Here is a 20,975-nt window from a genome sequence, read left to right as displayed (position 1 = left end):
AAGGGAAGTATATTTGAAACTAAGCATAACATAATTTTATTGCAGTTTTGCTGATCAGATGAATGTGCCATTAAACAAATTCCTTGTTTATAGTATGTCCACTCACAAAATTAGTTGAATAATTTCAATTTTGCCGCGTCCTCTGCACAGCCTGTGCCCGAGAATGTGGCGAGGGTGTCGGGATTGACGACACAGAGACCAGAAGGCTCTCCTTTATTCCTACTCTGGCTGGTTATTATATACCCTGACACCAGAGGTGGAGGTGGGTGGGTCTGAAGAGGCGGATAGTTTTTGGAAAAGGTCGAGGACAGGGCAGTTCCCATGGGCAAGCCCTTTTCAGGAACTTATTGCCCTAGGCATTGTATTGTTTTTAGCAAACATTGTCTTACAGCTGCCTGCTCCCAGGCTGATGGGGAAGTGGCTATCTGCCCAAGGTCTGTTGTCCCCACACAATTTCACCTCTTAAACACCTTTATTCTGTGATTAATGAGAAAAAATGAGATTAAAAGTTTTAAATACACAATAAAATAATATGTATATTTCATTTCTCACTAAAAGAGGTATGTGTCCACAGCATTTTAACATGTTGGCAAATGTACTTTTCCACACAGGAAACCATAGTACTTTTAGGAAGAATTGTCTCTAGTCATGTTTAGCATATTTTCACTAAAAGGAAAAGTTTGTGTAATGTACTTTCTAAGCAAATAAATGAGTATACTCTAGTCAAAACACCACAGTCAGTGATTCCTCTCTGGCTTCTCTGTCTCTCCAAGGACAGACTTCAGCAGTGATGACAGAGAGCACAGAATATTTATAGCTGAAAATATATCCTTATTGATTCTTCGGAAGATATTACTCAATAAGACCTACACTGCTAATTTGAAAAGGTTGGTGATCCCCAGAATTCTGAATGAATAAGGTTTTCCCGTGTCTTTTTTTTTCAAGACAGGGTTTGTCTGTATTGCTTTGGAGCCTGCCCTGGAACTTGCTCCGTAGAACTCAGAGATCCGCCTGCCTCTGCCTCCTGAGTGCTGGGATTAAAGTCATGCTCCACCAATATCTAGTTATCCTGTGTCTTTTAACAAGTAATCACTTAAGGTGTATTGTAATTTGTGAGGTATTTGCATATGCACATTTGGAGGAGAGATAGGGAGTATGCTACATACAGCATTGAGACTACATAGCATCTTTTCAATATATTAGAAGGAACGTAAACTGAGTTTCTGTCCCAGGCAAATATGTTTAATTTTTACAGCAAACTATCTATAAGTTAACATATAAGATATATGAGAAAAATGTAGATTTCTCTATTTTGGTCAGGACACACACATTTGATACATTTTATACCCCATATTGTCATTGATTATTTAATCAAAATTTTAAAAATGTTTTTGAGGGAAATGCTGACTACCCTGATTATAACATTAAATATCATTATTCATCAAATGATAGCATTATTTCCATAAATTAAAGTAATTGAAAATTTTAAATATGTTGTACAATTGTTCAGAGGTTCATTGTGACATCTACATCATATTTCCTTATAATTGTCTTATTGTCCCCACCGTACTACCATCTCTTCCATCCCTCCTTCTTTCTAGCTCCCACCTTCCCACAAAGGAATCCTCACTCACATATATATGAAGATAGAGGTTTCTTTCCTGCCAGGTCCTGCTGCCCTTCAGTTCCAAATAAGCACACAGAGATACATTAATTATAAAACTGTGGGCCTATGGCTAAGGCTTCTTACTGGCTACCTTTCTCTTAATTATTAACCCATAACTATTAATCTATGTATTTCTACATGCCCTTGTCTTACCAGAGAATGCCTGGTGCATCCTATCTTCCTGGCCTCTACATGGCATCTCTGAGGCCTCTCTCTCCCCTCTGCTTGTCTTTCTCCTCAATCTCTTAGCCTCGCCTATTTTCCTGCCTCTACAGTCAATCAGTGTTTTATTCATCAACCAATAAGAGAAACATATACACATAAGAACAACCCCCATCATATATATGCACAAATATGTAATTTAGAAAATGTGATACTTTTCTTAGCCTGCTTTATGTCATTTAATACATACTCTGTTTCATGCAATTTACATGTACTGCCATGATTTGAAACTTCTTTTAAACTGAATAAAATTGTGATGTGTATATCTACTACATTTTCTTTATCCACTTATCTTCTTGTGGATGTCCTATTAATTTTGTTTTTGAGCGATTGTAATACCATAAATGTGTGTGCAAGTGTTCATGGTATGCTGCTTTAGATACTTTGGATCTATTTTAAAAGATTTAAAAAGATGGAGCATATGGTACTTCTTGACTTTGTAAAGATTCCACAGTGGTTTCTATCATGGTCACATTAGTTCATAGTTATATCACCAGTAAATTTGGTTTCTTCTTTACCTACTTCAGTATCAGAATTTGTTGTTTGTTTTCATGAAGGTGGACATTTGCTATTCTGTCATGAAATCCCAGAGCAGTTGGGAAGCATCATGTTGCCATGATGGCTAACAATGGAAAGTCAGGTGGCTGTGAGCTGCCACTTGAATACTGAGAATAGGATCTGAGTGTCTCAATAACTGAGCCATATCTTCAGCCTCCCCCACTGTTTTTAAGACTACATTTTCAGTTATTTGTATGTATATGGGAACACACATGAGTGGAAGCCAGAAGCATCAGGTCCTTGAAGTGGTTACAGCAAATGTTTTTAACCACTGTGCCATCTCTACAGCCTCAAAACTTCTGCTGTAAAAACAACAAAATATTTTCATGAACAATCTGCCATGAAATGAATCACTGAGCCTTGAACAGTCTCAAAACGAGTTACATGCACGGTTGCCAAGAAAACTGTATTTTGGTGGCTCTGTTATCTTTGCAATCCCCCTTTGGCATTAAACATCCTTGAGGCTGTAGATTGTTTTTCCCCACTGTACCAAAAACTATCAGGACATTTTCCCATAACTGTTCACTAACAGGTGTACAAATGCCTTGACTCTATTAAAATACATTTCATCATGCTGTCAGCGCCCCCTTCCATTTAGTGAGCCTTTTTTTGAAGGACTGTGGAAATAAATACATTGAAAAGAAATCAATTCATAATATGGGAGGAAAGGGGGAGTCAACTTATTATCATTCCATGATTGTAAACACCTCACTTTTTTTTTTTTAATTCACAATGTAAACCCATTGCATTGCCAATCCTACCTTGGTACAGCCCAGCTAAGTATCTTGGGAGTGCTTGCTTTGCGGAGGCATAAAAGGTGTCTCTTGTGTGAATTTTTTATGAAGAAAAACTAAGCACTTTTGGGGGGGGCATGGGGACCAACATACATAACGACACTGCACAAATACTTAACGAATTACCAGGAGAAGCTTTGACCAAAAAGGGAACCAGCACTATGTAAGAGCATATCACGAAGCACAAACTGTTGAGTAAGAGCCTTCATAAGGCAGTAGACTATAGTAAAGCTCATGTACACGAATCTGCAACAAACCCACTCATTGCCAAGCCCACAGGCGGGAAGGGCGTGCTTTAAAGGCAGATGCCGTAAAAGCCAGGGCTGCCTTCGGGCAGCTGGAGCGGCCCGCTTTGCGGCAGCGCCCGGCGGGAAAGTGCGGCGGGCGGTTGGAGAGTCCGCGCCCCGCCCCCGCCTGCTTCCCAGCGCTCGGGAGGTGTGAGCAGGCTGGGACCCAGCGCTGGGCGCCGGTTAACACCCACTCCCCGTCGCCGGTACCATGGAGGCGGCGGTGGACGCCGAAGTCGAACCTGAGGATGGCGACAGCAGCTGCGGGGATATGTGTTTCATGGACAAAGGCCTGCAGAGGTAGCTGCCGCCACCCGATGGGACCTCGGGTCGGCCGGCTGGGACGGACTGGGGCGGGGACCCCTTCCCACCGCAGCCCCGGTTTCCTCCCTGCCGAGCCCGGAGTCCCTCCCGGCCCTCTCTGCAGAGTTTGGGGTTCTTCTGTATCCCCTTCGCAGAGCCTGGGGTTCCTCCTTGTCGCCCCGCCGCCCCCCCTTGGTTCCCGCTATCTGTTGCTGTTGTGGTTTCCCTTCTGTGAGTTTGAAAAGTGGCATCTGGGGCTTGCACCCGGGGCCAGCCGCTCAGTAAGCCTGCCCAGTTCCCTGCCCGCAGCTCTTGCCTCTCAGTTCTCGCCTCTCAGTTCTCACGCGTTTTTAATTTCCTTCTGCCCAAGGATCCATTAGACACACATCCGTATACTTGTTGAAAGTAGCGCACATAACTTTTCTCACTGGCCCTGTTCATGCTGCCTTCTCTTCCTTCCTTCCTTCCTTCCTTCCTTCCTTCCTTCCTTCCTTCCTTCCTTCCTTCCTTCCCTCCCTCCCTCCCTCCCTCCCTCCTTCCTTCCTTCCTTCCTTCCTTCCTTCCTTCCTAACTTTCCCCTTCCCTCTCTCTTTCTGTTTCCTCTTTTTATTCAATGTATCTTTCTCATGCATTTTGATCCCGTTCATTTCTGGTCCCTTCGAATCCTCCCTCTGTCCCTGCAACCCCCACCTCCCCAAAAAAGTAAGAGAAAAAAAAATAAGAAAGGAAAAAATTAAAAATCTCATCATGAAAGCTCCAGTGAGACACAGAACAAACCCCTTTGCCCATATGTTTTTACTTGCAAGTGTTAGTTGCGCAATCATTGGTCTGGTTGGAGGTCATCTCTGGTTGCTACTACACCATTTAGGCTGGGCCCTTATTGAGACCCTTATTGGATATCCTATTGCAGAAGCCTCCGTGTCTTTGTGGAGGTACCCTACTCTATCTGAACCTTGGCATTTATAATATAATAAAACAGCTTAGTCTCAGTCCTGATCTGAGGTTTTCCAGGGAAGAGGTTTTTCAAAGGAATGCTTGCATTTACATTTAATAACCTGGTTATCATTTCCAGGATGTTGTCTATGTGAATGTTATATATGTTACTACTGCCCACAACAAATCTGCAGGGTCATTTTCCTAATAAGCAGACTTTTTATTTTAGATGCGTTGTATACCTTGTCTGACAGTGCAGCTAGTGAACAATATTACATTCTGAAGTGTCAGAAAATAATGGCTATTAAGAGCAGATGGCAATAGCACAAGACATGACCCTAAATAGTTTTGTAAATGATAGAAGCAAGGTAATTGGCAAATTATTCGAACAGGCACCTTTAGACATTGGTGGTTTGAGGTTTACAAATGCTTCCTTGCCGACTGTTAGTAGGTTCCCTGCAACTTTATAATAGCCAGCACGATATCTATCACAGATGCCCTTGAGCGGTGTGTGTGTTCTTCCTAACTGCATTCATCTAGGGCCTCTCAACGGTGCACTGTAGTTCAGTGGAACTACTACCATGTCCTTCTAGGCAAGTTCCACTTGCAAGTGGTAATTGAGGGAGTAGAAACATGATTTCTGTTTAGAGGAAATGCATTCCAACTTGCAGTTAGAGAGGACAAGCGCCTTCCCACCAGAAAGAGCAATAAGCGGTGGTTTTCTTAGAAATCAACTATGTTCTATACTAACTAGCTATCACAGACAGTAAAGAACATAAAATTTTAAACTCGTGCATAAGATCTGGAGTTATGTCAGGTCTCTGTTGGCCTGTTTCATTGCTATAAACATGCACCAGCTGCTAAGAGTTGTGAAAATTAAGTGAGAAAAGGAAACAGCTTTAAAGGCTACAGTTGCTCATTCTTAGCTGCTAGAAGGTGAAGGGTCAGTTTTTTCTAAGAATGTCATTCTCTCCCTCCCCCCCATAAGTCTACCATACTCCAGTGGAAGACTGCACATCCACAGATACTTGGGCAGCACAAATTGGCCTTGATTGTGAAAACAAACAGACCAAAACAGACACAGAATTGGGTAGGAAAGGAAAGGAGAATGAATCTAGGAAGAGGTGAGAGAGAGAAAGTAAATATGATCAAAATACATGTGTATGAAGAACTTGTATAAAGTTCCAAGAAACATATATATGGGGCACAGGGTCTTGCAGTACCTCAACATAGAGAAAAAAGCAGATCAGAGATGTGAAATGGTGTGTTAGCATTCAGGAGCCTTTATCATTACTGACTATTGAACTCTGTCTTTAGTATATATGGTATTTACTTTGCATATGCAAGCTGAAAGTACCCACAATTGCTTGTCTTTCTTTGTATAAATGAACCAAAATATTAGTTTGCATGGTAATGAAATATTGCAAGGCAAAATAGGAAGGATTTTTTTCTAAAAGTGAATGAAACACATATTCATCATAGTTGTGCTATGTGATTAATTTTAACTATTTAGTCGTGCCTTTTTAAATCTCTTTTTATAACATTTTCTTTTATAGTATATCAGAATTGTCTTTAGATTCAACCCTTCATGCCATCAATCTGCATTGTAATAACATCTCCAAGATCACAGCCATTGATCACATTTGGAATCTACGACATTTAGATCTGTCATCCAATCAAATAACTCAAATTGAAGGACTAAACACACTGACAAAACTATGCACTTTAAACTTGTCCTGCAATTTGATCACAAGAGTAGAAGGTTTGTAAACTATTACATGTAGTATTTTGTATAAACAAAAATGAAAAAAGTATGTACCTCTGTTTTCTTCCAAAGAATAATTGAGTTAATAGAATCATAAATTTTTGGAAATTGACCATAAAACCCACTGTGAAAAAATGTTCTGTAAAACTGCCTCTTTAAGTAGTTAACTACTCCAAAACCTAGTAGTTGATTTCACTGCTATCAACTTGAAATGATGCTGTTTCTTTATTTAACCCTTATAAATGTTATCTCCCCCTCCACCTTGTTTTCAGGACTTGAAGCACTAGTTAATCTGACTAGACTGAATTTGTCTTATAATCACATAAGTGATCTTAGTGGTAAGTGAATTTGCTTATTGTTCCATAATGTTAAACCTCTGCAGTGTGTGAGGGTTAGCTCAGGGTTGGAAAAGTCCAAAGAATAATGATGTTTTGACCAAGGGTTTTACCCAAATGATAGACTTCTATCAAAACTATTGTTGCTGTCAAAACCATACCCATGTAAAAAGTAGAGATAAAGACGAGGGTGATCCGTAGCAGAAAAAGTTAAAGTGAGGAAAGCCTACTTTAGGAGGCTTATGCTTAAACTTAAATAATTAACCACTGTACTCACATAGAAAGAGGTAATTCCAGTAGAACCCCAGACAGGGATGGAAACTTTCTGGATGTGGTGCCCTCTTGTGTGGCTACCAGTAGCCAGATGTGATTATTGACATGAAATAGACTGGTTGGGCAAGGAACTGACTTTTTAATTAAATTTTAATTTAAAAATAAAAGCAAATAGTGTCTACTACATTACACAGTTTGGTTATGAAGGATTGTAATGACTTGTATCTTAAAAGTTAAAATTGATTTTTTTTCATGTGGTCAGCAAAAGAAGATTTTTAAATTGTTACCTGTTTTTTATTAAAGTAATATGACTTAAAAGTTAAAAAATTCTTAGAGTTACCAGTTAGAACTAATGAAATTTCTCAAATTATTTCATATACTGCTCCTTTGCCTTAAAAGATTTTTTTTTCCTGTTGCAGGGTTGATGCCTCTTCATGGACTGAAGTATAAACTTAGATATTTGGACCTACATAGTAATTATATAGATAGTATCCATCACTTACTTCAGTGTACAGTAGGCTTGCACTTCCTAACCAACCTTATTTTAGAGAAAGATGGAGAAGGTAATCCTATCTGTCTTGTACCAGGTAGGAAACAGTTAATTTAATATGATACTTTTCTAACACTTAAATGCAAAAGCCTTTATTGCCTGAAGATGGTGTTCATGACTCCATCTCAGTCTTAAACTTTGCACTTTGGAGTTGTTTTTGTTTGTTTGTTTTTGTTTTTATTATGTTTAGTAATACATAATTATAAAGAAATTAATGGGAAAAACTAAATTGTTTCTTTGTTAAACGTATAAAGGATGATTCTGGTTGTTGGTGACACATGCCTTCAGTCCCAGCACTCGGTGGGAACCAGGCACATACATTCATTAACTTATATACATACTGCCAAAATGCCGAGATACATTTAAAACAAAATGAAGGAAGGGAAGAAATTATTTGAGCAAAATTGAAAGTTTCTATGTTAATTTGTTAGGTACGTTGTTTAATTGTCCTTAAGAAAAGTGAATATTTCTTTCTTGAGCACTTGATAATTGCATATCCTAATATGGATTATGTGTTATTAAAAAGGAAAGGTGGGATATTTCACTAATGTGTCATTGTGGGAAATTCTGCCACTCTTAAGTACCATTTTTTTTCATTGTGTGATGGTCATATTAAAATATACAAAAGCCTTGCTTATCTTCCTTCTCAGAGTAAAATGCTGCTGGTTTCATGCATTTATAATCTTGAGGTAACGAGGTAACTTTTCAGCCAGGTCGTTTCAGTGATCTAATTTTATCAGGAATGGGACGAGGCGGCTTCATCTCTTGTGTATTTAGTGATTGTGTGTTGAAGATGTTGAGTACTTAATGTTTATTCCTGGTTAGTGCTTCATGGAACTGATTTATCATTCAGGTATTATATTTGTAGCAGCTTGGTTTGTTTTAGAAATAATCTTTTACAATACTTATGCTTTGGTTTTGAACACTTTGTTTCCAAGGGTACCGAGCAATCATTCTCCAGACTTTGCCGCAACTGAGAATCTTAGATTGTAAGAACATATTTGGTGAGCCAGTAAATTTGGAAGAAATAAACTCATCACGCCTACAGTGCTTAGAAGGACTTTTGGATAACTTAGTTTCTTCTGATTCCCCCCTGAATATAAGTGAAGATGAGGTAGAGTTTTGGCGCTTTTTTCTAAGAGGAAAGATATCTGCAAGTGTTAATGTATTAGAATATGAACCTTAAAGGACTTGGGTTTGTTTTTGTGTCATAGGTCATTGATAATCTGCCAATGGCAACACCACCCATGGACATATTGCCGCCATTGGAGGAGTTTACCAGAACACCAGAAGATAATGTTTTGGCCTCGCTTTTATCTGTGTGTCCATCTTCTGAACCAGAAAAAATTAATCATGAAAACGATTTTCAGAATGAGATGAAGCTTCAGAAATTAGATGATCAAATCTTACAGCTTCTCAATGAAGTAATTTATTTTTATTTTTCTGAAGGTCAATATATGTTCATTAAAGAAAAAGTAGCTAAGAAAGTATGAAGTAGAAATTAAATGTGTTGGCCAACCAAAACATCATATTAATAGTATATCTCTATTTGTGTGACATAGGATTATATATAGAAATATATATGGTAGGAAGCAATGGGATATGTTTTTCATTAATTTTTTTTTGCTGCCTTCCTTCACAGGTGTTAATACTTGTATTGCCAATAATACTTTATTGATTTGTGTATGTGGTATCAGTTCATAGACATTTGACTAGTTTTCCTCTGGCAATTGAATGATATGACTATGAACATTATAGTCAAGTTGCTTGTCCTTATCTTATATTTTGGGTTAGAGTTGCTGGAGTACTCTTTGTCCTTAATAGCAGTTCATGAGCGTTCTAGTTTTTCCTTCCTTAGCTTTTTAAGATGAGGTATTAACACATACTGACTGTGATGTCTTCTATCTGCTTCTGGAGTTCTGGGATTACAGGAATATACCAACATACCTTGCTCTCATGTGCCTTTTTCATTTAAATCTTCCTAATGAACACTTTTGAAATATATCCTGGACACTGAATGTTGTGTGTCAGGACTCTTAGATTCTGTTAGAGTCTTCAAAAAAAAATGTTGGCATTATTTAGCATTAATCTGATTTGACTTAAACTCTAATTTTGTTTATTAAGTATCAGTTCATATTTCATTTGTTTTTAAAAACTACCTTTTATTACCTCTGCCTTTCAACCCAAAAGTTTACTTTTTATATTTGGTGGCTACAGTCTCTCCATAGAAAGCTGATAGTCTCAGATTGAAACATGGTCTAATTCCATTTTGTAAGTGCCAGCTCCCTCCAGACTAGTCTTACCTTTTTTCACTTCTGATGTCTTTAGTTTTAACTTCTGTTTTTGTTTTGTTTCTTTTCCATTTTCCCAGAGTTTGTAATTGTCTGTAAGAGATTTGAGCTACTAAAAGCTCTTTGTCGTCCCCTCCTACCCCCCCAACCCCCCGGACAGAGCTGAATCTCTTGCCTTCAATTTCAAAGATACATAATTTATAAATCTTTCATCTTATAAAATGTCTTAATATTTTAGAAGGCTTTACATTTTAATTATACTGAGCAGAACTTTTAACAGGTTCTATTTCTTTGTTCTTTTTTTATATTCTTAGACTTCTACTTCTTTAATAGATAATGTTCCCGAGAAAGACCTCAGACCAAAGAGAGACACAGACGTAACTTCTGAAAGTGACTATGGAAACAGAAAAGAGTACACTCGAAAAATTCCTAGAAGAACAAAAATCCCGTATTATGCCAGAACTATTCAAACTATTAAGCACCACGGTAAAACCAACGGTGCCTTTGTAAGGTACATGCTTTGTCTTAGTAATCCAAATAAGGGTCACAGGCAGGAGTAACTAGCTGGCTTCCTATGTTTTTGTGATGGGAAACCTATCGGTTTACTGACAGCAGAGATTTTTTTTTTTCCTTTTCAGCCGGGACACTTTAGAGTTGGTCAGATATCTGTTCCTATATCCTACAGTTTCTGCATTCATGGATTCAACCCAATACTGATCAAACAAAATTTAAAAAAAAAAGAATTACATCTTTGCTGACATGAACCATTCACTAGCTTTAAAGTATTGCTCCTGATTGTACATTCACAGACTGTTTTTTCTTGTCTTTATTTCCTAAATAATATAGTATAATAAAGTGATTATATTAGGTATTGTGGTGGATATTGTATTGGATGTTAAAATTATACTTAAATATGCATGTTATATATAAAAGTGCAATGCCATTTTGTGTAAACATTTAGATATTTTTGGTATTTGCGAGTGGTTCTGGAACCAATCACTGCAGAAACTTAAGAACTGTATATTCATATGAAAGATTGCTTTTTCTTTATCATTACCAAGGTTAAAAAAATGTGTAATACCAAAATGCCACTGTATTACTTACAGTGGGAAGTAAGGATGATGCACTTGTGTTTCCTGCCTAGTTCCTACTCTGTATGTAGGCAAATCTAGCCACGAGGCCAAGGCCTAGCTAAACAGTATCAACTAAGCTAGGATCAGAGACAAATGTTTGTCTTTGACATGTGGTTGTAAAAATCTGATGTCTCTATTTTCATAGCAGGGGTATTAACCATGGTAGCTATTCAGAAAAGACTGTACTTTTTCCTGCATTATTCTTTTTTTTAATGTAATCTTTGTTATTTCAATTCTTCCAAATGATCCAATTATACTTTCATGTACAGAACCCACTCAGTCCTCCAATAATAAGGATATACTCTTTATTACTCTGGCTATTGATAGAATCTGTTTATTCTGCTATATTGTATCAAGTTTTAGCTTTTAAGTTCCATAAGGTAATTGTTTCCAATTTTTTGTATTATATGATCATAATATATTTCATCTTGAATATGTTGGACACTACACATATAAAAATCATTATCTTTTTAAGAATCTTGACTCTAAATAGTATGTCAACAAAGCACACCCATTATAAATTTTATGAATTAGCTTGCCGACTTCCTGTAACTTTACTTAATATATTTTTGTATAGGTATGGGTGTTGTACCTGCATGTGTGTTTGTACCATGTCCTGGTGCCCACTAATAATCAGAAGAGGGCATCAGACCCCTAGGACTGGAGTTACAGATGGTTGTGAACTGCCATGGGCATGCTGGGAATTCAACCCAGGTCCACTGAAAGAGCAGCTAATGCTCTTAACAACTAAGTCATCTCTTCAGGCCCTTGCATATGTTTTTAAAAAATATTACTTACATATGTGATATGTGACTACAAGTGTTTGTATTGGAAAACATTATAAACTGTACTTTGAATTATTTTTTGCATTTTATTCTTTACAGTTGTAATCGCAAAATGAGACAGCCTTACCTTAAAGATTTATACGTAAGATCATCTTTAGTAAACTGTAATAGCTTAAGAGACTTAGACGAGCAGAAGATTGACATAATTAAAGTAGACAAAAGTGTCTCGGATGACAACACTTACCGGGTATGGTTTAGAAAATTAAGAAAAACTTAATAGTCATAGTTTTAAATACAGAGTCCTAGAAAGTGAACCATTTTTTATGAGCTATAAATGTTTGTAGTTTTATCAGTAATAGGAATTGGCTTCTTTTACCCTTCCCAATTTCCAGACTTTGTAATACTACTGCTTTTACTTTTGGTAAAAGTCAGATCACTTGAAATGATGTTACATTCTTCTGGAAGGAGAAACCATTAGGAATTTCCAGTTCCTATTTCCCAGAGAAATAGTTTCTAGTTTGAGGGGGATGTGGTATCCCTTCAAATATCAAAAGAAATCTCCATATTTTCTCAAAGCAGTATTCTGTCTTGGTTGTCCTTGAGACCCAGCTTTGGAAAAGGCTTCAGAGATGCTCAAGTTATTTTTAAAATTCAAGACTTGCTTAATGTATTGGTTAACTTGCCCTCTTTTTACATGGTAGGGAGTACTGGTTATTCGACCATGCACCCTACAACATATACTCTAATAGTGGGATTAGACAACTGTCATGACAGTAGCAGCGAATCCTCATTTGATACGGTTATGTGCCCTGCACTATTCTGTGTGCTTAAAGTTAAATTCTCCCTGTTTTCCAATAGGTACTGTTACTGTAAAACAAATGAAAAGACTGAGGCAGTGGGAAGTTAGGTAACTTTTTCCCAGTCCGTGAAGCATTGTTATTTTCTTTTAGTCCCTCTTGGAACAGTTAGACCAGGAGAGAGAGATGAGGTGGAAAGCCGAGCAAGCGGAAAAGAAACTAATGGATTATATCGATGAGCTGCATAAGCAGGCAAGCGAGAAGAAAGATGTCCACAGCCTGGCTCTCATCACCACAGACAGGTAAGGGAAAAACACGGCCCCGAAGGTGTCTCATAGAGCATAAAGATTCCTGGATTGGAATGGGAAAAGTTGCGGGGGTGTAAATATATGTGGCTTTCATTTGATGTGAAGATTTAGTGCTTCCTTGTTACATAAATGAGGAGTTTGGGGCACATATTCTTGATCACTTGTACAGGGAAGTGTCAGGTAAATATAATAAGAAGAAAAGGCAGCGTGGGATGAGGGTGACATGCTTTGTAGAGTGCCATATTTGTGAAGGACTGCCAGTGGCAAATTTCTCTTTCAGGTTTATGAATCCGAGTCTCTTATCATATACTCATTTTCTGTTAGCTTTGGTTCCAAATAGGCCAAGTTCCTTAATTCTTTTCTTATTTTTTCTTGTCTTGTTCTGCCACCTCTTTCTTAGGTCTCAAAGCCAGTGGTATTGATATCTTCTTTATTGTAGATCTTCAAATATATATCTCCTCTGATACTGAGCTCCTTGAGGGCAGTGACTATACCTTATTCATACTGAATGCTTTTTAAACGTTTACATCTAGCCCAAAGCTGAAACACACTAGGGGTAAAGTATTGTTGTGGAATAATAAAAGTTTATCTAAGTTTCTTTAATTTTGATGAATGTTCCTTTATAGCAAAACATTAGTTTCAGAATCTGGACAAATGCATTTATTGCTTTGTAGTCTTTTTTTTTTTTTGTATAATTGGAGTTTCACAATACTTCAGATACTGATCACTATTTTAAACCTTAACATTGATGACATTTTTCATTATTTTTGTACATGAAACATTCTTACCACTGTGTATATAATTTATGCTTCAGGCTAAAGGATGCTATTTTTAAAGAGAGACATTCCAAGGCTCAACTTGAAATTGTAGTTCAGAGACTCCAAAATGAAGTTAAGAAACTGACTATTGAGTTAATGAAAGCACAGGATCAACAGGAAGATCATGTCAGACACTTGAGGACCCTGGAAAAGGCGTTGGAAAAAATGGAGAAGCAGAAAGCACAGCAGCAGCAGGCACAGGTATCTCTGAATGGACCATTGCAGAGGGCAAGCCATGGGAGCATCAGTCACAGAAGGCCCTGCTCTGGAGTCCCATCTGGCAAGGCTGTGGGGTCATTGGCTATGGAAACTGGTTGCTCCTGTCTGTAATTTCTCATGAGACACTTCATTTCTTCCCTAAGAACAACTTTGAGTGTATTCCCACTGCTTGTGTGTAAAAGTATTGCATCTTTTGGGCAAATGCATAGCTGTGGATGGTCAGGAAGACGATCCTCTACAATCTGATGAATAGAAATAATTGTAGGATATTTTACATTGCCAAGACTGACATAAGATTCTCAGTCACAAAGAGCCTGTTACACAGACAGCTGACTTTAGACTTAAGAGCAGATTCAAAGCAGGCTGGTTGCCCCTAGACACACATACATGAGGTCATTTTCCCAGGTGTTGTTTTGCTGATTCAAGGTCAGAGTCTGAAGCAACTTTTGTCTGCACATACTCCCTAACCTCAAGGTTCAGCCAATTGTTCATTATGTGGGAACCATTGCCTAATTAGAGCTACGTGCAAGGCTACAGTTGCTCACTGGCCGATCAATGTGACATTCCTAGCCTAAGAGAAAGTATGGGTTGGGTCTGAAAATGTCACTTAAAATTGTCCAGAGTTTGCTGTGAGAGTAGCAGTGGGGATGGAGAGAGAGAAACGCTGGGCAGCAGCAGCTGTGTGTAGGAGGAAGCTGCGTCGGGATGTGCAGGAGAATGATGCTGTGGAAGAGAAAGTGTGTGAGATGAAGAAGCATGAGAGAAACGTGAGAACGAATGGATAGTCTAGAAGTGTGTGTGTGTGAGAGAGAGAGAGAGAGACAAGAGAGAGACAGAGAGAGAGCGCTGTGTGAAAGAGCTGCTGTAAAGCTGTGACTGGAGATTTGTAACTCTGGAGGCAAGGAAGATGCAGCTACATAGAAAAGAGATGTAACTGAATATAGCAAAATGTTAATTGATCAGGAGAGAGATGTCAATAAAGAGAGACTAAGTTGTAGTCAAAGAAAGGTTACCGTCAGGAAAGTGTGCTTGTTCCTTTTTTCCTAGGTTACCAGCAACAAGCATGTGTTTGCCATAAAATAGAAAAGTTTAGCAACCCTCAGATAAGAATCTTTTCTAAGCCCCCACCTCACCCCCAACTCTGAGGCATTCTCTTTATTACCCTGGAGCAGATCTGAGAGCTGGCCTCCCACAGTCAATCCATGATGTGGCTGGAAGGATTTATGGCTTCCTCCCTGAAAGTAATTACATACCATAGCCAGGCTCTATGCAGAAATTAAGTCACTGTTGTTTTTAATATAGTACTTGCACTGCCTGTGGATTAAGTCTTTATTCTACCAGCACTTACTTAAAGCAGTTACAAGAGTTGGTGGAAATATTGCAGGTAGGTAGAGTCATATTTTTTTAGAGATAGCTTTTAAATCTGTGGAGTACTTGAAGGATTTTTCACTTTCATGCTTTTGGCATGGAATCACTGTCCAAAAAAAAAAGTGTGGTGCAAATTGGTGCCAGTATATTTGATGGTTCAACTCTGTCTTACTATAGCATTCTTAATTCAATAAAGTTTGAAAACAGCCTAGTTATTAGGTAATGCCACTTAATCAACATTTAGAGGTGCTTGCATGAAATAAAATCAGGGACAGTTACTGGGTGACCACAAAGCTCTTAGGTCTTGAAGCTCTCAGGTCTGGCAGCCTTTCTGTGTAAGGACTTTGCCTTTTTTTTCTGATCTTTTTTTTTTTCTCCAGATACTGACCTTAGTCATGGTCTCCCTAACTCTGAGCTTCAACAGGCCTCAAAGCTCGCTCTCTCACTCACCATGTGTCTGGCAGCCTGCTTGATTGACCACCATGCCTAACTCAAAAAAAGCATGGCTTTTTCTCTTCCTCTTCTCTGTCTTCCTCATCCAGGCAGCTGCCAAGGTTTACAGCTTGCCTTCCCTGTGGCTTTTCTTTTAAACTAATTAAACTGTCCTGGACCTTTAAATACACTGACTGCGTGTAAAGTAGAAATGGGGAGATGATTATGTAAATGCTGTAACCATTTGCACTCCACTCAAATGAGACTACTGGCTGACTCTAAGACCTAGCAGTGGGGGTGGGGGCGGGGGTGGATATGAGAATTGTGGGACTGCTGTAATCTCGTGTGCTTCCCTCAGATGAGACTTATCCAAGAGGTGGAGCTCAAAGCCTCAGCTGCTGATCGAGAAATAAACTTACTTCGAACTTCTCTGCACCAAGAAAAGGAGCAAGTGCAGCAACTTCATGAGCTTCTGGCATTGAAAGAACAGGAACACAGGTGAATGAAACATGTATGAAGACAGTACTGACTGACATTAAAAGTGTAAAAGGAACTCTCTGGTTCTGTTCCCCTCCTTCCCACCCAGCAACTGACCTTTAGTGAAGTCTGACGGAATTGACTCATGGAGGGCCTGCAAGATGGCTTAGCCACATTGAAAAGCTTCTCCCTAGATAAGCTTCTCTGCCAGTGCAGCAATCCAAATCAAAAAAAGTCCACATTTAATGGATACAAAGCTCCAGGGTGGCCTTGCAGCCCCTAGAGAGGAGACTGGCAAAACCATAAGTCCGGTTTCTGGGGCCCAGTTTAAATACCCTGTGGGAGTGGTCTTGAGCATCTCTAGGGGAGGGGCCCTCATTTGGCTGGCTTTCTGAAATGAGCAGGGTTTAGGAGATAGGAGAGGGGCTTGGATGGAATTTCTACCATAACATCCCAGATTCTTTGGGCATATGGGTACCAGGGGCTGGGGTGAAGCTTCCACCTGAACATCCCAGACTCGGGGTATATGGATGCCAGTTCGTGGATTCGTGTCTGGCTTCTTCCTGCCGACAAGGGATGATGTGGGAGATGGCAGGAATCAGTGGGACCACGCTCAGAGGGTGGTATGAGTGAAGAAGCGGTCCATTAGCTGCCATCCTGTAGACCTCAGGCACCTGTTCCTTGAGGAGGCAGAGAAGTCAGGTTGCTAGGAGGAAAAATTGATTGTTATCGTTGGCCCCGTGGGAATGATGAGAACTACCAGAATGAAGGGAATGGAGAAGTGTTCTGGTAGTACAGAAGAGGCAAGGGTGAATGAGTGAGACATGAGAGCAGGCGTGTCCTTCAGTGGGATATCTTAGAAAACCAGTTGTTATATAGGTTTCCATTTAAGCCTGGAGAGGTGGTCCCGATGGTGAAGTCCTAGGAGCTGGTACAGGTGCTGGCTTTATCTGCAGGACCCACAGTGGGTTGGCCTTGGCCCAGGCAAGAGGAGTGAACCTGCAACATATGCTGGAAAATGGGTGGGGCAAAAATGGGCTCTGGAGACTGTTTTTGTCAGACCAGATTTCTTGATGTAGAAGAACTCCCAGGGAGTTGCAGGCATCTGTAAGACAGTTGGATCAGATTTACGTCTTGGTGACCTAGCAAAAGGCTATGGCTTTAGGTTAAAAGGCGTGAACATTTTTAGAAGACAGCCAGAGGCAATTTAAAGCTCTGAACCTCTGAATTACATCTGAAACCTGTTAATCCCTGACTGTTAAGCCTATGAAAGAGACACACCTGCCCATACTTTTAGCAGGAAACAAACTAATGAACTAATGAGCTATCGGTACCCTAGTCATGAAATGTCATCAGTTCTGAGAGGGATAAGTAGATGAGTGGAAGCCGACAGCTTTTTCAGCTAAAACAGTCCCAGGTTTTACTGAAATGGGAAGGAAGGGTTGCATCCATCCCTGAGACAGGAATTGCAGAGGGAGCTGTAGGAGCCGAGTGAGAGGTCAAAACAGAATAGGTAGCTCCCAGGTCCCAAAGAAAAGTAATGAACTTACCTGCTATCTGTGTTGTTACCCTTGACTAGAAGAGGGCAGTGGGAGTTGCCAAATCTGGGCTGAGTCAATCCTCCACCGGGCTGAGTAGTTCAAAGCCTGGCACAGTCTGAGCTGCCGGTGTTGGCGAGACTGGACCTCTGTGGGATGTCATCGAGGACTAGCCCGCACAGGAGCATTCTGATGTCCAGTGTCCAGGCTGAAGGCCGACAGAACATGGCCTCACGAGCGCCCAAGGGTGCTGGCAATATGTTGCCAAGTGACCATCCTGCTCTCATTTGTAGCTGGCTCCTGTCAAAGGTGACTTGGGTTGAGCTCCAGCAGGATGGAGCCTCATGGTGCTCAACTTCCCTTGTACTCCTTGTGGCCTCAGGGCAGCTGCTAAGGCTTGGGCTTGGAGCATGGCCTTGTCTTTCAGGAGGACTCGGCTGCCTCTTGGCATTGAAAACGGTTTTTACCAATCCCTGTATGGGACTTTGGGGACCCCTCCTCAGCCTTTTTAAATCGCTTTCTAATATCTGGCACTGATTGAGAGATGAAATGGGTGGCCAGGACTGTGGCTCCTCTGGGGAGGCTAGGTCAAGTATAGGTCAATGCGTATAGGGGACAAGGAGGGGCCATGGAAGAATAGGGATGGGCAGTAGGGGGAAGGGGAAAAGAGGAAGGTGGGTAAAGAGGAGGAAGTCGTTACCATTGTCCTGGAGGGAAAGGAAGAGGGAAGAGATGGATATGGGGAATGAGAGGAATGTGGACCACTGAATAGAACATGTGGCCTGGCCCCATAGGAAGGGCTTCAGCAGGCAGGCTTGGGGCTGGGAGAGGGCCCAGTGTCTCAGGCAGCAAGGTCAGGGCAGAATTTTTAGGGTCCCAGTTCCCAGATAGGCAGGAAACTGGAGGTGCCTTAACTCTAGCCAACAAGACCGGTGCTGTGCGATGCTGGTTACTGAGGGAAGGACAAGAGAGCAGTATTAAACGGTGGGCATATGAGAGTTCTGTTCATTTCAAGACCATGGAGGAGGAAAAATTTTAAAGTTTTCTCCAGTGGCCATTGCGCCCCATTGTCAAGGACATATTGCATGCAGCCAGGCCTTAGCTTACGGAGAAATCAAGCGTTTAGGACATATGGTGTCAGACAGCCCCAATTTTAAAAGATTTTGTAAAAGGCAACCCAAGGGCATTTGGGAATCTGGCTTCGAATGGCACGTGCCCATTTCACAAGTCTATGGCTGAGTCCAAAGCCTAATGTAATTCTACCACTGGTAAGCTTTGGTTCCAAAACAGCCCCCTCGGTGGAACCTCCAGATGAAAAGTTTCTATACCCCAACAAGCCTCTCTGCCAATGCAGCAATCCAAATCAGACCAAATAAGCTGAATTAGAAAAAGCCTATGTTTAATGGATACAACATGCCTGGATGGCCTTCCAGCCCCCCCCCAGAGAATAGATGGAAAATGGAGACGAGAAAACCCAGGAGTCTATTTTCTGGGAGACAGTTTAAATACTCTGTGGGAGTGGTCTTGAGCACCACTGGGGGTGGGGGCTTGGGTGGAATTTCCACCGTTGCACACAATAGAAAGAAAACTGACTCCCTCAGGTGTCCTATCAATTTCTGTGCATGACACACATACACCTAATCAACAAATAAATGTAATGAAAAAAAGATTAAAATCAGAGTTAACTCTTGGAAAATACCATGTTTGCCATTTTAGATTCAGTCCTATAGAAATAGCTAGCAGTTAAAAAATGTGTGACTTTATTGTCAGCATGAACGGAAGAGTTTTATCACAATGCATCTTATGTCTACATTTCTGCAATAGAGAGGAAGCTATGCTAATTGACTTCCAAATAACTATTGGTAAAATTAATTGGTATTCTCTAAAGCAGTAGACTATGAACTTTCTCTGTCTCTAACCAAAGTATCACTTTTGAGTTTTAAAGCAATGATGAGAAATGTTAAAAGACCTTTGAGTTTTAATTTACTTGAACCACATTGCTTTGGTTTTCATTCCAGGAAAGAAATTGAAACTAGGGAGTTTTTCAGTGAAGCTGAGTTCCAGGATGCATTAGCTAAAGAAATGTCCAAAGAAGAAAGAAAGCATGAACAAGAAGTAAAAGAATACCAAGAAAAAATCGATATATTAAACCAGCAGTATGTGGATTTAGAAAACGAATTCCGTTTTGCTTTAACTGTTGAAGCCAGAAGGTTTAAAGATGTAAGAATTGATATATAGCTCTATTGATAGAAGGCCCACATTTTAGAAATCTACCTCCATTTAGATGACTAGGTGATATTTAAAAAATTGAATTCTTAGGGCTTTCATTTTCTCATGTAAATAATAGCTATTTTTATTGCTGTTGGAAAAACTTATGCTAGTAAGTGGTGAGATGAAGTGAGAATCAGAATATGAATGGGAAACCGAACTTGTACAGCAGAGGCCAGCAAAGCTTACAGTTCCCCTGTGCCACCCCAGTGCCTCATACCCTCCTAGGCCAAAGGTGGCCTCCTGCTTAGTTAGCATTTGATTGAACTGAAATTCCTACACTTTAACAGTTTTTCCATCTCCATGAATGCTATTCCCAGCCTTCTAAGTGCTTATGTCAAAAATTATGCCAACATTGACCCCCTTTCTTTGCTATTCTATAACCAGTACCACAAGAGCTTTTTTGTAATGCTTTTAGAATATATTGTCTTCTTTTTACCACGTTTGTATTAAAATGTAAGAGATTCTGTCACGCCTCACCTCCTTTGCCCTTCTTTTTATTCAGAACAATAATCAGAACTCTTTGTATTCTAACTGATTTCGTGTTGTCACCCATGCTTCTCACATCACCAGCTCTGGTACTGCTCCTTGGAGCACCTTCCTGCGTAGAGCCCCTTCCTTAATATGTACATCCTTTGTTATCTTCTGTTAAGCTCTCAATAACAATGCCATTTCAAATTGAATGGTCCTCTTATAATACTTTACATCCCTCTAAACTTTTTGTCAGTAAAAGCATCTGCTTTCTATATATTTTCATGTTGCATAGTTTCTTCCTGTTGGTATATTGTTAGTCCCTAACTAGTAGAAGACAGATTAGTCTGTGTGGTGCCAAACAGTGGCTGACATAAAGCAATT

The 20,975-nt window shown here is 39.9% G+C and overlaps 1 protein-coding gene across 2 annotated transcripts in view; it reads left to right on the top strand.

The window, feature by feature from the left end:
• Positions 1–3,600: 3,600 nt before the first annotated feature.
• Lrrcc1 (leucine rich repeat and coiled-coil centrosomal protein 1) overlaps positions 3,601–20,975 on the top strand; it is a 33,560-nt gene continuing 16,185 nt past the window's right edge. For both annotated transcript variants that reach the window (XM_005066803.4, XM_005066801.4), the window contains exons 1-12: positions 3,601–3,827; positions 6,320–6,525; positions 6,801–6,866; positions 7,556–7,723; positions 8,625–8,800; positions 8,901–9,110; positions 10,292–10,488; positions 11,995–12,142; positions 12,846–12,994; positions 13,815–14,019; positions 16,196–16,335; positions 19,871–20,072. In XM_005066803.4, coding sequence (XP_005066860.1) covers positions 3,739–3,827; positions 6,320–6,525; positions 6,801–6,866; positions 7,556–7,723; positions 8,625–8,800; positions 8,901–9,110; positions 10,292–10,488; positions 11,995–12,142; positions 12,846–12,994; positions 13,815–14,019; positions 16,196–16,335; positions 19,871–20,072 — 1,956 coding nt within the window. In that variant the 5' untranslated portion in view covers positions 3,601–3,738. The remainder of the gene's footprint in view (positions 3,828–6,319; positions 6,526–6,800; positions 6,867–7,555; positions 7,724–8,624; positions 8,801–8,900; positions 9,111–10,291; positions 10,489–11,994; positions 12,143–12,845; positions 12,995–13,814; positions 14,020–16,195; positions 16,336–19,870; positions 20,073–20,975) is intronic.

This window comes from Mesocricetus auratus, unplaced genomic scaffold, assembly GCF_017639785.1.
Source record: "Mesocricetus auratus isolate SY011 unplaced genomic scaffold, BCM_Maur_2.0 Super-Scaffold_6730, whole genome shotgun sequence".
In the NCBI taxonomy this organism is placed as follows: Eukaryota; Metazoa; Chordata; class Mammalia; order Rodentia; family Cricetidae; genus Mesocricetus; species Mesocricetus auratus.
This window is presented reverse-complemented; position numbering and strand designations above follow the sequence as displayed.